This window comes from Euprymna scolopes, chromosome 17 (genome assembly GCF_053919585.1).
Source record: "Euprymna scolopes isolate OS-2025 chromosome 17, ASM5391958v1, whole genome shotgun sequence".
Taxonomy (NCBI): Eukaryota; Metazoa; Mollusca; class Cephalopoda; order Sepiida; family Sepiolidae; genus Euprymna; species Euprymna scolopes.
The window spans coordinates 111,475,571-111,495,212 of NC_136498.1; the positions used below are offsets into that span (position 1 = coordinate 111,475,571).

Here is a 19,642-nt window from a genome sequence, read left to right on the forward strand (position 1 = left end):
CATTATCGGTTAAGATAGATCCAGGAGTCCCAAAATAGACTATCCAGTATTTAAATATAGCACTGATAATGTCTGATCTTTCTTTACTAGGAATCCTAACGCCGACACTGTATCTAGTAGCATGGTCAATCAGGAGCAGCACTTTGTTACCATAAATCTCTTTAATATCCATAGCAACAGTTTCATTAAAATAAGATCTTAATGGGAATCCAACAATAGATCTAGGTTCATTTTTTTTTTATAGCGAATACACACTTCACAAGAATTTGGAAGTGTTTGTAAAATTTTAATAAATTCAGGATCTCTGATTCCTGCGTTACTAACTAAATCACATAGTTTCACCCTAAACTACTGGGATGACTAAATTGTCTGTGTAATTTAGTTGCAATTTTAAATTTTTCTGCTTTTTTTTTTTTTAGAGATTTCTTTAACAAGGAGAATGTGCTTTAGCTTACCTCTATCTGGTACGGGTCTGGTGATAGGGATGTGATAATGACCAGATGATGTACATTTCAACGGAATTTTCTTTTTCAACATCGTCACACTCATGTTCAAAATTGAGATAAGTCCCGGCCCTTTTCATAGCTTCTTTGCTTAGGAGAAGTGGAATGTCGGAATCCACAACATCGGTAACGATACTGATATCAATGTCAGCGATGACACATGGTAGAGTCACATAGTGGAGAGAGTTCAGTTTGTTTCCATCGTCGAACTTAAAAGTTCTCCCTCCTTCTCTCATAATTATTTTTTTTTTGTTCTTCTGTTAATGTTTCGAGAAAACACTCGTACCATTTTGTTCCACAAACAGTGCCGATGGATGCACCACTATCTAGGACAGCCGAACCAAGTGTTTCACCCAAAAGCGTGTTGCCATTTGCCTCCCGTTTTTGCTGACTCATCAGCACAATATTAGCCAGTCCTCATGTTTGTCCTGGGTTGTGGAATTTGCAGCCACATTTAAAGCACACTGTAGTGTCGCCTGCAGGTCCTAGCGGGTTCATTTCGTTTTTATCAGTGGAGCGCATTTTGTTGTTGTTGTTGCTATGTCGTTTTCCGCTGCGATGTGTTTACTAAAATGTGAATCACAGCGGTGCAAAGAGTGACCATAGTACACCTCGTTAGGTTCGTTTTTATTTTCAGTGTAGGCAATAACATCTTCCTTCTTAACCACGACGGGTGTTGAATTCATAGATGAAGCGTCAAACGGCTGTCTGTACATAATCTTCTTTAACTGGGCTGACATGGAAAAGAGTGTCAGTTCGCCGACTGTCGCCTTGACTAGTCTTTCATTTTCAGGGGTGAGGGAGGCACTCTTTAATGCCCTGAATGCAAGTACCAGTTCAGGCAGGATAATATTGAAATCTTTCAACTTGGCAACGTGTCGGACAAAGTTAACAAGGAAGTCTTCCACTGATGTATCGGGCTGTCTCCAGTATCCTTCGAAAGTCTCGTAGGCTAGAAAGGCCGACTGGTTTATATCTTCCAAACAAAAAGGTGTCCAATTTTTCATATAAATTGGCCATTGCATCCTCAGAATTAAGAGTCGCAACATCTAATTCCAATACAGCTTCTCTGGGTTTTCCTTCCAGAGAAAGAAATACTATGGGAGCGCATTTTGTTTTGTCAAGCGACGTGGCCATTTCCCAGATACGCATTTCTTTTTACCACGTGCTGTATTAGTGTTAGTTGAGAACTGTTAATATGTATAATGAAATAAATAAATATATAAATGATGGACTTCGACAACGGATACGGAGAGAATATTTTATTCAACTCCTTACTAACTACCCAGTATATACAACAATGGCCGCTACACAACTTCCGACCGAAAACCACTTCACCGGCAGGGAGAGTTTTTCAGGGGAGATCTCTCATACAGATTAACAATATATGTAATAATATGTGTATAGAAAAGATTTAGAAGGCTATCACAATGCGGAGAATGGAATGTAGTCGGTGTTGAGGGAGGACGACAACAAGTGACAATTTGCAAATCAATATATATAAATATATATATATATATATATATATATATATATATATATATATAGAGAGAGAGAGAAGCGATTTAGAATGAATATATATATATATCCCTCTGCTTTGACAGACTATGGTTACCCATGAAGGTGTGCATACGTGTGAAAGTATTATTGGCAGGAGGTGCATAATCTCAAACCACACCTCTCCTGAGTCGACATTGTTAAATACCAGTGGCAAGTGAAGTGTACAAGATGACTAGAAACAAATTCTGAGATAAGCGGGGACCACATACAGCATCTAGAATTCCCAAATAGTCACTCATCTAATACTAACCAGGCTCGTCATTGCTTAACTTCGGTGATCTGACGAGAACCGGTGTGTCAACGCGATTATGCATACATATATAGATATTGACAGCTGGCAAGCACTCATAGCACAAACCAAAGAGAAAATTCAGGGTCTGTTTGAAAGACAATCTTAAAGAGCTTTGCATAAATGTTGAAAGATGGGAAGATAGCCAAGAATAGGAGTGAATGGCGAGGAGTTGTCTTGGAGGGTTGCAATATATTGTAGACAAAGAACTTGGAACAGGCAGAGCTTAAAAGACACATGCGTAAAGGGTTTGTGAAGGATTTGGATGCTCGTGGGGCTGGTTGGAAGTGGGAGACATGTGGACGTTTTCTACTGTCCAAAGCTGGGTATATGAACCACACGGTCACACAAAAGATGCCCTTATGTACCCTTGCGTCCGCGACCTGCTGAGACAACCAGTGTGGTGTGTGGCAGGAAGTGCGAGTCGACTGCTGGTCTGAAGAGGCATATGGTTCTCTACAGGGAAACCATACCACAGAGTGGTCTTGTTAAGCCGGGCCAGACACTTGACTTTATGTGTCATCTTTGCTCCAGGTCATGTAAGTCGGCTGCTGGTTTGAAGAGCCACATACATGACCATGTAAGATGAACTAGGGAATGGGGTTGGTGATGGGTTTTTTTGTTATGCAAGACGGCAATCATCTGCAAAGATGAAGCAATCACACATATATATATATATATATATATATTTTACTTGTGCAAATGGAAATTCAATTAAGTTTCTTGAGGTTATTTATTTGGATTTTACCGTCACTGGATTATTTATCTTCCACCAGACTACCCATTCATGTGTAATCACCTTTTTCTTCACCATATTCCCTCTGCTTCACTTTTTTGTTTTCAAGTAAGATCTTTGACTTACTTGTTGTTTCATCAAATACTTTTGCATGCAAAATCCGATCCTGCATTTTGCTAATTCCTACCCTATGATGAGAAGGAAAGTATTTCTTCGAAACTCCGTGGATTAAGGACTATCCACTTATCTGTTTCCTTTTCAGATTAAATATATTTTAAACTCATTTCAAAGTGTTTTTTAACATATTTTATTAACTGTTTGCTCGTATATATATATATATATATATATATATATATATATATATATATTCTAAATCTCTTCTCTTTCTATCTATCTATATATATATTGATTTGCAAATTGTCACTTGTTTTCATTTTTCTTCCTCAACATTGACTACATTCCATTCCTCACATTGTGATAGACTTCAAAATCTCTTCTATATACCTACCTCATACAATGCTTCAAGCAAACTACATCTCATTTTTATATAATAATACTTTAAAATTTTGCTTAGCTTTGTTTTAAATCTTCACCTGATTCCTCCATTTGTTTTCAGGTCCATTCGTGACCGATTTGCGAACAGCTCCGATAAGTGAAACTCAATTGGAGACCAGGTGGAAACTTCCAATATTTTTGCGGAACTATTTACAATACTACATGTTGGAAGTGATCTATGACACAAAGGTTTTTCGCTACAACGAAACAAGGGAAGTACACAGAACAACCATCTTGTGTAGTTCAGATGATAGCGTGTTTGTGACGGTTACTGTTGCGGTTGTTGCCAAATATGGAGGCATGTTACTTCACGGAGATGCAATAAAGACATCACAAAAAATGTGCTCAAAAAGTAAGTAGGCTAGTGGCAGCGTTTCTTTTGTTTCGTTATATATATATATATGCGGTGTGAAACGATAAATTTGTTGACTTAAAGAAAACAACACTACAGAAAACAACGCTATAGCTTTATTTTAAAACTTATTGAAAAAAATCAATTCAGGTAACTTGATTATGTAGTAGAGCTGACATCTATTCAATGTAGCTGCCTTCTGCCTCAATCACCGCCGCGTACGAATCCAGAAGTGGGAACGTGCCTTTTTCATAAGTGCCAGCAGGAGCTTGGCAAATATTCAATCAGGCTGGGTTTGGTGGTCTAGGAAATGTTAGTGATGTTCTCGATGTATTACCCAACGAAATTGTCCAGTGATTTCAGGTCAAAGGAGGAGAGAGGCCAGTGAAAGAAGGTCACAAAGTCATAGCACTCCTTCTGAAGCAAAGCCTGGGTCCTTTTGGACTTGTAGGCTAGTGCCGTCCTGCTGCGACACCCAGGGTCTGCCAGTAGCCACCTGATTGCATCAAAGGATCACCACACTCTTCAGCACATCCAGGTACACTTTGGTGTTGACTTTCAAGCTGACTTCGAAAATGTAAGGTGGCATGATGTGGCCCTCACTTGAAACCACACCAAAGACCATAACCATGGCTGGAAACTTTGTTGAGCTGTGCTCTCAAGCGTTGAACTGTCTGGAGTTGCATTTTGAGGGTGCTGGCAATGGTCCTGTTGTCATAACTATATGTGTAAATATATATGTATAAACAGTCGCACATACATTCACAATGAACATTATACACACTAGACAGTCACACATATTGTCATGTAGTATACAATCACAAACACTAGAGACGATCACAGGCATATAAAAATACATACAAATATAAACACTCATTATATAAATGGCTATATAGCAGTGAGACCACATGCTATCCTGCTCGACAACAAACGCCAACCCTTCATTATTTTCACGGTCTTCTTCGTCTTCTGGCCATGTCATCGTCTCTCACATTAGCGGTGATTGAAAGATTCGCGCATGGACTTCACATGTATAAAAAACAAAACAAAACACAAACTTTGACACATTCTGCAAATATCAGTTGCATGCTGTGTGTGTGTGTGTGTGTGTGAGACACCTTCGCCTCTCTACATGCTATGGTCTAAAGCTACAAGGCCATGTTCATCGGTTAATGTTAGCTCATCTTGATCTGCTTTAAACCACAACCTGCATGTAAAACTTGCAACTGTTCTCAACTGTTGTGAACTCAAGACTGTAAGCTGTCCCTTACTCATTGCCACTCCTAAATCAACCCACAATATTGTCCAGTTCTTTGTTCCCATCACTGCCACACCTTGATTAACAATCCTATTCCAGCTTTCTTTTGTGTTCCTTCGTGAACAACTTTCTAGACCATTGTCTTTCCACTGATTCAAGTCTATAGTATCACAGAGTCAGAGAATGAAGAAGTTGAATATATACTTACCTGTATGGGCCAAGTTCTATATGTGAGATAATCGCTTAATCCTTATTTATCTTATACCAAGTGAATGTTTGACTCTGATAATTAACCAAGCTATACCATGTTTGACGTTTGTTCTTCCCGACTTAGGACATCTCCAGTGTCTAAATTTGTTGTAGAAACAGAATCCTGAATATCTTTTCGATATTTCGTGTTCACCGAGAAATCATTTTGACAAAAGTAAGAAATAACAAAATAATTATCAAACGTAGGAAAAGGTCGTTTCAATAAAAATCATCAACATGACATCCTGTTTAAAATCTACGCTGTGCATACCAACGTCAAATGTAAGAATAAAATATTTATTAAATGTACCAAAGGTCTTTTGAATAAAAATTATGAATTTGCTGTTAAGTAGCAACAAACCTGATCAATTGTCAAAAAGGAGATCAGTTTGAAAGGTAATTTTCGGTAGAAGGTTAGACACGTGTATTCAAAGCTAGGTCAATTCACTGAAATGACAATGGCAGAATAAAATACCCTTAAGGTGTGGCTACAGTGACAATACTATCCCCCAAAAATGGATGTTTCAGGTGGTCACAAACAGTTATATAGTAACAAATGAAAAGGATGTTGTTGTTTGATGATTTGTGCCCGAGAAGAATCAACCTAATTTTTATTTATTGCGGACTATTATCCTCATCTTTTCTTAGTTGTTGTTTCATGATGTTTCGACCAACTATTCCTCTGACCTTCGTCAGGTAGTAACCGCAATGGGATAGGAATTTTGAATCTACTAAGTGCATTCTCAGCAATTACTGCCATCCATAGTTGTCGTCTCACTACGTTTTGGCCAAGTAAGCCCCTGGCCGGCGTTGGATAGGATTGAAACCGCTATCTTCAGACAATGCTCATCTGGAACCGTAGAAATTCAACGTCTCTATCAACTGCGCCATGGACCCTGAAGGGCGATCAAGGTTGGATTTTTTGATCTTATAAATCCACGTTTAATCATTATCTGATTTTCCATGGTCGAATCCATACCGAATGGTATATTATTGAATTGGAATTCATTATTGAGATGAGTTTTATTTATCAATTTTGATAATGAAAAAACATGGATTTATAAGACCAAAAAATCTAACTTTGATAGCCCTTCGGGGCCCATGACACAGTGGATAGTGATGTTGAATCTCTCAGTTCCAGGTGAGACTTGTCTGAAGATAGCCAAAGCCAACCAGAGGCTTATTTGGCCAAAACGTGGTGAGACGACGACAACAACTATGGATGGCAGTAATTGCTGAGAATGCAGTTAGGAGATTCGGAGTTCCTATCGCGTCGTAGTTACCACCTGACGAAGGAATAGTTGGCCAAAACGTTGTGAAACAACAACTAAAAAAAAGATGAGGATAAAAGTCCGCAATAAATAAAATTAATAAAAAATACTCATCTCAATAATGAATTCCAATTAAATAATATATATACCATTCGGTACGGATCCGACCATGGAAGATTAGATAATAAATAAACATGGATTTAAAGGACCAAAAAATCCAACCGTGGCCCATGGTGCAGTGGATAGAGACGTTGAATCTCTACGGTTCCTGGTGAGAATTGTCTGAAGATAGCCGTTTCAATCCTACCCAAAGCTGGCCAAAGGCTTACTTAGCCAAATATAAGGAACAGGAAGTGACGTGCTTGTATCACTCTCCTGTTACCAGAGTTAAAGCACGACAATCTAGTTAGCCTGTGAATTTCAATTCCCACACACGCTGTTCATCACATTACGATTATTTAATTCCAATTGTTTTCATCTTTGAATTGTGAACAGAACATGGATAGAAAAAAGGAAAGAGAGAAAGTTTAAATTTTTAGGTTTCAAACTCATTAAGTTCTGCTGACTTAGTGAACTGTCCAAAACCAAAGGGATAAGCAGTGGTTGTAATGTTTGGAAATCTCAAAAGAAAGACCCCTTATTCAGTTTGTGGAAGGGGGCTCAATTTGTGAAATCACTGATAGGTTGAGAGAGGGTTACACCATTGTTGACCGAAAGAAGAGTCTATCTGTTAGAGAGAGAGAGAGTGTGTGAAAGAGTGTTTGAATTATAGTGTAGACACGTTGACCGGAAGTCAAGATCAGCTGATTTGATTGTGTGTGAGTCATGTGATCAGGTTAGCTGAATCGGGGAGATTTGGTTGCGACTTGGATGAGAGCAGACGGCTTTGCCGTTGTCTCCTCCCTTTCGCTGGGGGTGGGGAACGAACGCTGACGTGGTAGAAATAAGACCTACAGCAAAGGCTAAATTCACTTTCCAATCTTCTGTGAACAAACTGGAAGGTGAATAAAAAAAAAAACTATGGAACCAATTTCTTGTCTTGGTGTGAAATAAATCTTCGTCCCCCAAAACAGGTATCAAGTCTCCCTCCCAGACGAGAATTTCCAGATGGACCAACAAAATGGCAGAAGGTATGTTCAAATGACATGTCACACACATATTCACACTTAACAGCATATGAACATATGTAATAGAAAGACCACTAGATGATCACACACACAACGTCATTAACTCTGGTAAGATAATTAAACATTCAATCCTTTATAGACACGTTTTAATATATCATCTCCATTCCAATTTCAACCAATATACAACAAACGCTCATTTACGATACGACAACGTAACATATCATGCATGTGTATGAAGTGTAATTACTAAGCTATGACAAGAGCATATTCTTTTCATTGTTTTGACTCTCGAGTATATATCTGACACAGTTAGATACATAGACACAGTTAATCAATCGAGAACCACATCACTTTATCTTAAACCATATAGTATATCAACTGATATATACTCGAGAGTCAAAATAATGAAAAGGATATACTCTTGTCATAGCCTTATTAATGGCATACGGAACTGAAACTGATCAGTGAGAATTGAAGATATGTGTTGCATGGAAAGAAATAATATGAGAATGATACGATGAATAGGTAATGTGAGACTTAAAGACTGGTTTAGATTTGATGATCTCAGAGGAAGATTAAATCTGGACAGTATTTAGAGATGTGCAGAACAGGATACTTCGATGGTAGGGTCACATTGAAAAAAAAAAAATGGATGAGAGATGTAGAACAGTTGAGGTAGCAGGGTCAGTTTACAGGAAAACATAAGAACTAATAATAATGGACTTGAGAGAAAGTTGGTTGAATAAAGACAGGGCTAGGAACAGGTTAGTTTGGAAATTTTATTTTAAAGCCATTCATCATATGCCAGCGAAGATGATGATGGTCATGTGTGCGTCAGCACTAACCCTATTCAGGTTCAACCAGCTTCCTCAGAAGGAGGGAGTTTTATGGGAGTATGAAATTCACAAGCAATCACCAGTTGCATGTATATCCCTGTCAGAGGAGAGGACGACAGGTTTTTGCTCTTCTTGCAGGGAGGTGTCGACGTTCTCCTACATAAAGCGCCTGGAATTCCCAAATTGGTCACTCATTTTAGTAATACCCAGGCTCAACATTGCTTAACTTCAGTTATCTGACAGGAACCGGTGTGTCAAGATGATTAATCCATATACATGATTGTCATGATGATGATGATGATCAATTGTTCCTGTGTAACAGAACGCAAACGCAAATATACAAATGCATACAAAATGTGAAAGGAAAAAGACTATAAAACATGATTGCTGTAACGAGAAGTCACATGTGGTGACAGAATGAGGAAATAAATGTTGCCGTTACAAAAAAAAAAAAATAGAGTCGAGTTATTACTTGTGCTATGTTCCTTGCGACGTGTTAAGTCTGCACGTGTAAACAGGTGTGCAATGTTACCTTTATTTACTGGTTGTAAAAATAAAATATCAATTATTCCTATTTTTAAATTCTTTTGGATAATACCGTTTTTTATTTTTTAAATTTATTTATTTATTTGTATTATTTGGACTATTGTCCTCATCTGGATTGTTATTGTCACAACATTTTGGCCGCTGTAACCTCTGACCTTCTCCAGGTGTATCTTGTTAAACTCAAGAAATCTTTCCGTTAAACTTAAGAAATCTGTACCGAATTTTGAATGAAACTCATTTATATAATCCATGACAGTCAGCCATGACCGGGTAGAAGTTATCAGTAACTCGCAATTATATTCTTAGTATCACTTGCACTGACGATTGAATCAGAAGAAGAGTGTTGTCTGGAACTGAATTTTACTTAGTACATTATCTGTTACGCCAGGTGTCCTTGCAGACAAATGATACAAATTATCAATCTTTATCTCAAAAATTCATAATATCGGTTTTTTTTGTTTGTTTTTTTTGCAGTTTGATTTTTTTAGGTAAATTAAATTTTTGTTTTTGTTGTTTTTCTTAATTTTTTTCAGGATTTTTTTAGGTAAATTAAATTTTTGTTTTTTTTTAATGTTTTTCATGATTTTTTTATGTGAATTAAATTTTTTAGTTCTTTGTTTTATTACACGATTTGATCTGTTTAGGTGAATTAAATTTTTTTTTGTTGTTTTTTATTTTATTTTCATGATTTTTAGGTGAATTAATTTTTGTTTTTGTTGTTTTTTTATTTTTATTTTTTTATTTTTTCATGATTTTTAAGAGAATTACATTTTTTTTTTTTTCGTTATTAGATATTTATAAAAAAACAAAAATTTAATTCATCTGTTTTTTTTTTTTTTTAAATTTATTTTTTCACGATTTGATCTATTTTAGGTGAATTTAATTTTTGTTTTCTTTTTATTTGATCGTTTTTAGGTGAATTAAATTTGGAGATGATCATTGTACTCCCACTCATATGTACTGCCATCATCTTCATCATTTGCGGATGTGCAACAAAATGGATGTAAGTATTTTTGTAAAATATGCAGACGATATTTTCCACCAAAAATTCTAAAACCAAGTAGATATAACACTTTAAAAAAAATTAATTTTAGAAAATTTTGCAACAAACATAAAATAATAATAAAACAAATCAGGCACAAGGCCATTCAAAAGTGTGAGGAGGGGTTTCTATGGTTATCATTGTCACTCTACCTTATAACTGTCTAAGCTATTCCTAGCTAGAGTCTTCAATCACCAAAATACCACATTGATTCCTGGAGTTATCTTACTTTAAGATTTTCAAATAAATAGTTCCACAAATATGACATAAAATTCAAGACTTTAAAGGGTTTTTTTTTTTTTAAAGGCAGCTAAATTTAAATTAAGATAAATCCCAGAAAAATATTTTTATCATACAAATATGTGGTTTATCTCAAAGATGAATTTTTGGCATTTATGATTTAATATAATTTTGGGCATATGCCCCCTGCAGCTTGCGCATATATGGCATCAAATGTTGTCTTCCAGGTAGTCTATTGTGCCTGATTTATCAGCATAGACATGGGGCTTTACATATACCCAAAGAAAATAATCTAATGGAGTTAAATCGCACAAATAAGGTGGCCAGTTGATAAATCTATTTTCATTAAATTATTTGCTCATCAAATGTTTTTTCTTAAGTAAATTGATTGTATCGCATGCTGTGTGGCATGTGGCTCCATCTTGCTGAAACCACATAATGAATTGCCAAACCAAGCTGAATTCAAAATAACTGAGAGTTGCAAAATTTGCAGTTAAAAATAATAATAGTTATCCATTTAAAGTTTGTTTTTCCTAAAAAAAAAAAACAAAAAAAACAAAGAATCCTACATATAAGGGAAGGAATAGCTGTCATGAAATTAGTACTCAATATTTCTTCTTTTTTAAACAGAGCAGTAATTTACAGTAAACAATCAATATATTTTAAACTTGCATTTTGTTTTTGTGGAACGTTGGTCCTTGTTCTTAATAATAAAAAATGTATTTCAATTTAATTTTTGAAGACTTTTATAATGTACACCACCTTAAGAATTTTTAGTAATGACCTAGACTAAGCTTGTTTTCTTCAATAATTAGAATTTCAACCACAAGTAGCTCTAACTAAAGATACATTCCCTGAAAGTACTTCTTTCAAACTCCTCGGCTTAACGTTCACTGAACTGTCATCTAGGCTTCAACTTCTGTCCCACCAATGAAATGTTGCATCCCTCTGCCTTTTACAAGTATTTTAATGGTGGATGCTCCGACGAACTACAAGCCCTTGTAGCACCTCAACATAAATACCCCCACCCAACCTGACAAGCAGCAAAATCCCACCCCTACACAGTAAATATCCCTAGACGTAAGAAAGCCTTCTACTCTAATAGTTTTTTTCCCAGAACTGCTAGACTTTAGAATTTTCTTCTGGGTTCTTGTTTCCCCAACTGTACTGACATCCAGAAATTCAAGTGTAATGTGAATAGACATCTTGCTGCTCAACTCCCTACATAGTATCCCTGCAACTTATGTCTCTGATAGTAGCCCTGTGGCTTGTTTAGGGTGAAAATGTTTAAAAAAAAAAAAAAAAAAGATAATAGCAACAGACAGTACAAATATACATTCTTAAAAATACAAGCAATATAGCTGTCTGAAATAGTTTTGTTTTTGTTTTTTTAAAAAAAAAAAAAAAAAAAAAAAAAAAAAACATGACAGTTAAAAAATCAGACACATGCAATATTTTTAATTTTTTAAATAAATATTTATTTATTTAAAATTCCTGATTTTTGGCTTTTACCAAAGTTTTCGTCAGGAATGTTTAGACAATGCTTTTTTCGTTTTTATCTTTTAATTGCCATGATGGTAATAAAAAGAAAAAAATATATTGTATAGAGAAAACCCTAAATTGTCCTATAGATGCTTTTGGACTGCACTTGCATACACCACTGCGTTTATATTTGCCTTCTATTGCCCCCATAACAACAGAGTTACTATCTTTGAGAGCATATCTGAGAAAATTGACCACATCCTGTCTGCTCATCTTTCGGCTAATGTTCATGTCTGTGGAGACTTCAGTGTTCACAATGTGGAATGGTTAGCCGACTCAAACATGACAGATGATGAGGGGAGGTTCTGTCATGATTACTCTATTGCTTATGACCTAACTTAGATTGTTCACGAATCCACCCGTGTGCCTGACACTGATGGTCAGTATGCAAGTCTCCGTTAAGAGAAGACCAAAATATAATAAGTCCTCTGATATACCTCTCTATCATATTGATACTGTTTGGCTGACTGAAATAGCTTTCGTACATTTATATCAGATCTACTACTTCATTCCCTGTTTAAAAAGAATGTGTCCTCCATAGTATCAGATTTGACTGAATGGTTAATTGTAGATATAGACTGCTTCATACCCTTCAAAAAATTTCAGTAAAAACCTGACAGCCAGCTGTGATTCTCTCCAGAATGGGCTGCTGCCATTACTCACAGAAATCACGATTTCCATTGCTTCCAACTTAATAGATGTACTGAGACTAAAACCATTTTCAGAACTGCTAGCAACCACTGTAAAAGAGTAATAAAGAATGCGAGAGAGTTGTATGCTCAGTCTATCAAGTCCAAACTAGCTGAGCAGTGGCTTGGTTCCCACCAATTTTGGCAAATAAAAAAGTCCTGTCTATCCTATCCTTCATCAATGGATCTGAAGTAATTTCATCAGCATCGGACAAAACCAAACTCTTTGTAAGAAACATTGCAGCTACTTCTGCCCTATGCGATCAGGGCTGCTAATCCCCTGAATTTCTTCTGAAAACACACTATGCGACTTACAAATATTTGTGCGTGATGTTGCCAAGCTAATCAAAAACATCGATTCCAATAAAGCAACTGGTCCTGATAGCATTCCTGTTATTGTGCTCAAAAAGCTTCAACCAGAACTAGCTCCCATACTTACAAAGCTGTTTAAGCATTGTCTTAAGGAGAAATGTTTCCCAACTCCCTTGAAAACCTCATCAGTATGTCCAGTATTTAAAAATTCAGGTGATCGCTCATTTCCGTCTCAATACAAACAAATTAGTCTCCTGTGCCTTATGAGTAAGTTGCTGGAATCTGTTAAATAGAAAAGTAGTCAACACCCTCAGCAAAAATAACCTCCTCAGTGACATGCAATATGGCTTCTGTTCTGCTAGATCTACAGCAGATTTGCTAACAGTTATATCTCATAGGATTAGCGAATCTCTTGACGGCGGCTTCCTTTCTAGGGAAATTGCCCTTGACATATCAAAGATTGGTATAAAGGTCTATTCCACAAAATCTCCAGCTACGGTATAGCTGAAAATGTCTTCTCAATTATTAAATCATTTCTCTCTGATAGGTTCATAAGAATAGTGGTTGATGGACAGAAATTAGAAGCTCACAGTATTAATACTGGAGTCTCTCAGGAGTCCATCCTGGATCTAACTCTCTTCTTGATCTGCATCAATGATCTCCCAAATCTCATCCTTAGACATTTATGCTGATGACACTACCATCTATGGCAACACTTCAAAGGCCATAAACGACAAAGTTCTATCTGATTCTCTCTCCTCTGATCTTGATCATGTGGTGCAATGGGGAAAGAGGTGGCTGGTTAATTTTAATGCATCTAAGATTAAGCTTCTATCTTTTCATCATCAATGCTCTGATTCCCCGTCTGGCATCAATTGAAATCAATTGGGGAAGCTGCATGTTTTAACAAACTTCTAAGCTTGATCTGAGATGGAACACATACATCAAATCCATTGCCAGGGCTGCTGAGAAAATGATGGGATTGTTCTACCGCTTCAGTAGATATTTCACTGCTGATGCAATTCTCTACCTGTAGAAGAGCCAAGTACATCCAAGTATGGAGTATGTTTGCCACATCTGGGCAGCTTATTCTGTCTTGATAGAGTTCAAAAGAGACTTTAGAGCTTAATGGGGGATGCCCTTTTCTCTTCCTTGCAACCTCTTTCCCCACAGAAAAGACATTGAGAGCCTGTCCCTGCTTTATCATTATTTTCATAGCAAGTGCTCGGCTGAACTCCAATCTAGGGTTCTCCCTGTCCTGACTTTTACGAAAAGCACTCATCTAGTTGAAACCACTATCAATAATTTCCCCCACTCTTTATCTGTACCTAAACCTAAATGTAGATTCCATGAGCAAAGCTTCTTTCTTAGAACTGCACGCCTATGGAACTGTTCCACTCTCCTACTTTCCAGCTGACTACAATTTGGTTGTATTCAAGTCCAATGTAAACAAGTTCCACCACTAACGATGACTATGATATGTTCCCTTTGATTACTGTACACTCATTAACCTCTATCCTTGAGTGGTCTCTGGCCTTTATAAGTGGTGACTCCTTTGTAAAAATATATATTTACATTCAGTAATTTTATAAATAGACTAGTAGGGAGGCATGATGTTGCCCGGGATTGAATGATGATAAACGAATGTATGACCCTATACTTTTATTGTCATTGAAATTGCCCATTTTTTTTAATCAAATTGATTGATTGCCTCCTTGCATGGACTTAGATCACAATACATTGTAGTCTACATTGTTTCATTTTAGATCAGGAATGAAGGTCAGTCCCAAAAGCTTGCCAAAATATAACGCTTTTCCAGGATGAGAGCCATTCATTTCATTTTGGGTGTAATAGAGTGGGGTGGGGGTGAGCGTTTATGATGAAAGGAGAGAAGCTTAGTTTTCGATGCATTAAAATTAACCAGCCACCCTTTTCCCCATTGCACCTTAATGAATTTCAAAAATTATCCTTAACTCTATAACAAAAACTCTGCAATAGTTGTTATGAATGTTTTCATTTAATGAATTTGGAGAATTAAAAACAAACACTCGTTTTGCTACAACAATTGTCAACAATTTCCCTTACTGTTTATCAATGTCTAAAACTAAAGGAAAATTACATGAGCAGTTTCTTTTCTAGAACTGTGAGAACACAATACTGTGTGGTTCCTTCCCAGATGACTATAACATGATCGTTTTCAAGTCTAATGTAAAAAAGTTCTTGTTGAGTCGTCCGCTTATATAATTAAACCTTATCCAACTTCCACCATTACTGATCATCACGGTGTTGTCTCACCGTCTACCTAACACTCATTAACGTTTATCCTTTAGTGGCCTCTGAGCCTTGATGAGCGGTGACCTTTAAGTTAAAAAAAAAAAAAAAAAAGAGGTGCTTATGCACTTATGTTATTGTGCTTTTTTTTTTTTTTTTTTGCTGATATTCAGAAAACGATTATAAATTATATAAGATTTTTACCCAATCAAGGCTGACAGAACAAGAGCATGCTACCCCTGTGGATTAAATAAAGGGTTCCGTTGGAAATTTTTGCAGATTCCAGAGTACATCAGAAAGATTTCTGAGTTCGACACAATACACCTGAAAAAGATCAGAGGTTACATCGACCAAAACGTTTTCAAGTTAAATTCAAGTTTTACGATATCTTTTTTGGTCTCCCCGACAAAAGGAGGGTGGACCTGTAAATTCACTTTTATCCGTTCGTCTGTCTGTACTTTTTTCAATAACTACGCCTTGGAATTTTTTGAAATTTTGCACAAACATTAAATATGAGTAAAAAAGTAACAGAATTGATTTCCCAGGGAAAAATTCGGTCCCCCTCTTCACTCCCACTCCAGGGGTGCCTTTCGGGTTAAAATGGCTAAAATTGACACTTTTGTGCTTATTAAAAAAAAAAAAAAATTGATGCCTTGGATTTTTATAAAACTTTCCGAAAAGTTGTAACTAACTGATTTCTATATAATTTTGTTTGTCTATACTTCACGATAACTCTTGGGTGTGCCCCAGAGGCTCTTTTCAGGCTAATAAAATCATTCCAATTTTTGGGGGACTATTTTACCATATTTATCCAAAATTTTCTGTGTATGTCTATTTAGCAGTTTCGCATGGTGCTGAACTCAAATTTAAATATGTTAAGGCCTTGGGGACTAATGGGAGGGAGGGAACAAATGATGAACTTAGCCATTTCTTTTTTTGCATGGTGCAGAACTCAAATTTACACATGTTAAGGCATAAAACTGCACAGTTTGTTAATTTTCACCAAGATTTGACGTCCCCTGTGGACTTTTGGTGCTAAAGGGTGGGGGTTGGGGGAGCAAATACTGAACTTAGTCATTTTTTTTATGTTTACTGTGCACTCATGGAGGACCATGCATGCTTCACTTGTTTTTATTAAATTGTTAGGTGAAAGTAAAGAATAATTACAAAACATACTTCCCCACCCATGTTAAGAATGGCTTTCTAAATAATAACAGCGTGGTAACATAAGTGCATAAGTAAAAAAAAAAAAAATGTTAATCATAATTTATATATGAAAAAAAAAAAATGTAATTCTATGAGTTTACATAACTATTTTTGTAATATATCTAGATAAATAGCGAGAGCAAACACTGGCGAAGCATATTTTTAATTTTTGGATGACGTGTAATCACTAGTTTATATGACTGCATAAAAAGTATTCAATCTTTTTTTATTTATTTATTTTTTTTTTCAAAGGTATAAGAAATATAAAGAAACAGACTTCACCCTGATTCATCCAAATGTGGTACGTTTGATATTTCTGATTTTTTTTTCGTGATGACGATTGATGCATTATTTAGATTATTTGGACTACTGCTCCCATCTTGATGTAACAGATAAAATAAATTCAGTTGCAAGTGACACTCTTCTGAAGATTAAAGGTTCAATCCTCAGTGTTGGCGATACTCAGAAAGCAATTGAAGATGTCTTAAGTTTTCTACCCAATCATAGTTGACAGAAGAAGAGCATGCTCCTCTTGTGGATTAAATAAATGGTTCAATTGGAAATTTTGCGCAGATTCCAGAGTTTGGCAGAAAGATTCTCAAGTTTGACAAGGTACACCTGAAGAAGGTCGGAGATTATATCGCTCAAAATGTTACGAAAATAATACTCAAAATGTGAACAGTAGTTTGAAGAATCCAAATATTAAAATCTAAGTCTAATATATATATACCCACACCCACTAGTATGTGTGGAAAACCGGAGATTGAATGCAAAAAGAAATGAATCATAGCTCCCTAAAATCTCTTTGATAAACATTCATCAATAATAGGGATCTATTAAATTATTCTGTTCGGACGAAACGAACGTTTACACGTCCACATTAACATTAAACAAAGAATATGACAAGTAGCTTTGTCTTTTAGGCGAGGAAAGTGTTTTTATAATCATTGTTGCAGTAACCACTTTTTTATGATAAACAATGTTTTGATTATCTTCCTTGTTACTTAACTCTCTCTGAAAGGAAATAATAAATTGCAATAAGAGATTGACTTGACTAAAAATTCAAATGTATGTTGATTACACTGGCCAACAATGTTTTACTTTTTGAATGTTATCAAGATTTCTATAACTGATTCAAGGTATTTTTGCATTGCTGAATCAGAAAATAGCATTGGCTTGTTGCCATCAGGTCAGGTTTTTGTGCTAAGTTGATTTGAAAAAAAAAATCAGATCATGGGTACAAAATTGATTACATTTTTGTGACATTATCAACTGATTTCTGTTAACATATATCTTCCTAAATATGTTTTTAAGAGAAAAAATGTTTGCAAACAAGATATATTGATTACCTGATAGGAACATCGATTAATGTAAACTGAATGGTTGGCATTGGTAAAAATAAATTGTATGTTGCTTCACTATTGTTCAAACTTCAGGACTTTCTGGAATGCTCAGTGTCAAGGAGGTCTCTCTTCAGGTTCTAACAGCAGTCAGCTATTATGACTGCATCCTAGCAACCCTGATACCTGGTCTCCATCTCTTTCAGGTCTTGATGGAATCTCTCCCCTTGCTCATCACTCATTAAATCCAGGTTATCAGTAAACCGGTCCATATGTGAAAATAGTGCATCTTGACGCTTATGTTGCAGACCAGGTTTATGAACAAGCAGTCAGCTGATGTTGTTGACAAGTTCTGCATAGTTTCTGGCCTTCTTGTTGCCAAGAAAGTTCTTCACTGCCAGAACAGATGTCTTCCACGCTTCCAGTTCCACTTCATTTAGTCTTCAAACTCTGGATCTCTAATGATTTGCTGGATCTGAGGACTGTCAAAGATATCATAGTCAATTCTGGAAAAGCCTGGCACAAGTAAATGAAACAGTCACCATACTTTTCCAGAGCCTTGGTGAACTGCTTTATTAACTGCTTGATGTGCAGTAATGGGAAGAGTATTCTTTCTCTGTCTATTAGAGATCACTGATGACATTCCTTTCTTTGCAAAGCACCAATTCCTCCCGCATAAGCTAGTTCTTCTTTGTGCACCAATTTTTCGAAGATTTCAAAGTTTTATGACTTCAAACTGATCTTTTTTCGATATAATCACCCAGAATTATCGAACTTGAATACTTTTTGAGAAAGAGTTTATTGCTAATCGCCTGGGGCGCTCTTACTGGGGAATGCCGTCGGGGTTGCCCAGACACTTTTTGCAGGTCAGAGTACCCCTCCCCGGGAGGTGCTGACTTCTCAATCTCACTTTCCGAACCTGGTGTCACAGTTCTTGCAGTGTAGAGAGAACTAAATACCCAAATAATATATATTTTTTTTAAGATGTGGTTTGTAGATGGTGGGTTCCTGTTTTAAAATTCACATTTTATTTTTTATTTATGTCATGTCACTGTTTCAATATCAATGTGTTTATTTGTGTCTGTGTTTAACACTAAGGGAGATAATTAAGTATATATTCAAGCAGCAACTGACTGAAGTATTATTTGTAATTGGAAAGACAATGACAAATATGTTTGTTTGTTTCCAAATGAATAAAGTTGGTTTGTTTGTTTGTTTCCAAATGAATAAAGTTGGTTTGTTTGTTTGTTTCCAAATGAATAAAGTTGGTTTGTTTGTTTCCAAATGAATAAAGTTGGTTTGTTTGTTTCCAAATGAATTTAATAAAGTTCTCGTTAAGTTGGAAACACAAATTTGTAGGAATTTTGTTTTTTTTCATCTATCTATATATATAAAAGCGAAAATGTATGCATATATGTATGTGTGTTTGTGTGTCTGCTAAAAACTTTCGACAGACAGAACAAAAATTCACAAACTCGGTATCATATTGAAGCTCCATCCTTCGCCCGAAAAATATTGAAAAATTGGTCAAAAACGTTAATTTTTTCACCCCGAAATCGACAATTTTCGACAGGTGGGGGGGGTCAACAAAATCCATCCTCTCGTGACGACGACCGGTTCTACGCATGCGTCAGATGACGTCATGACCTTATTTACTTTAAATAGTTGAACTGACTAAATTTCATGTATGTCATGTTAGCTCCGTTGGTTAGTGCGTT

At 36.1% G+C, this 19,642-nt stretch overlaps 1 protein-coding gene across 1 annotated transcript in view; it reads left to right on the forward strand.

Moving 5' to 3' along the window:
• The window catches only part of LOC145296884 (uncharacterized), a 175,686-nt gene that overhangs the window by 153,317 nt on the left and 2,727 nt on the right, over nt 1–19,642 (forward strand). The window contains exons 16-18 of the mRNA XM_080143030.1: nt 3,705–3,995; nt 10,198–10,285; nt 16,837–16,885. Coding sequence (XP_079999156.1) covers nt 3,705–3,995; nt 10,198–10,285; nt 16,837–16,885 — 428 coding nt within the window. The remainder of the gene's footprint in view (nt 1–3,704; nt 3,996–10,197; nt 10,286–16,836; nt 16,886–19,642) is intronic.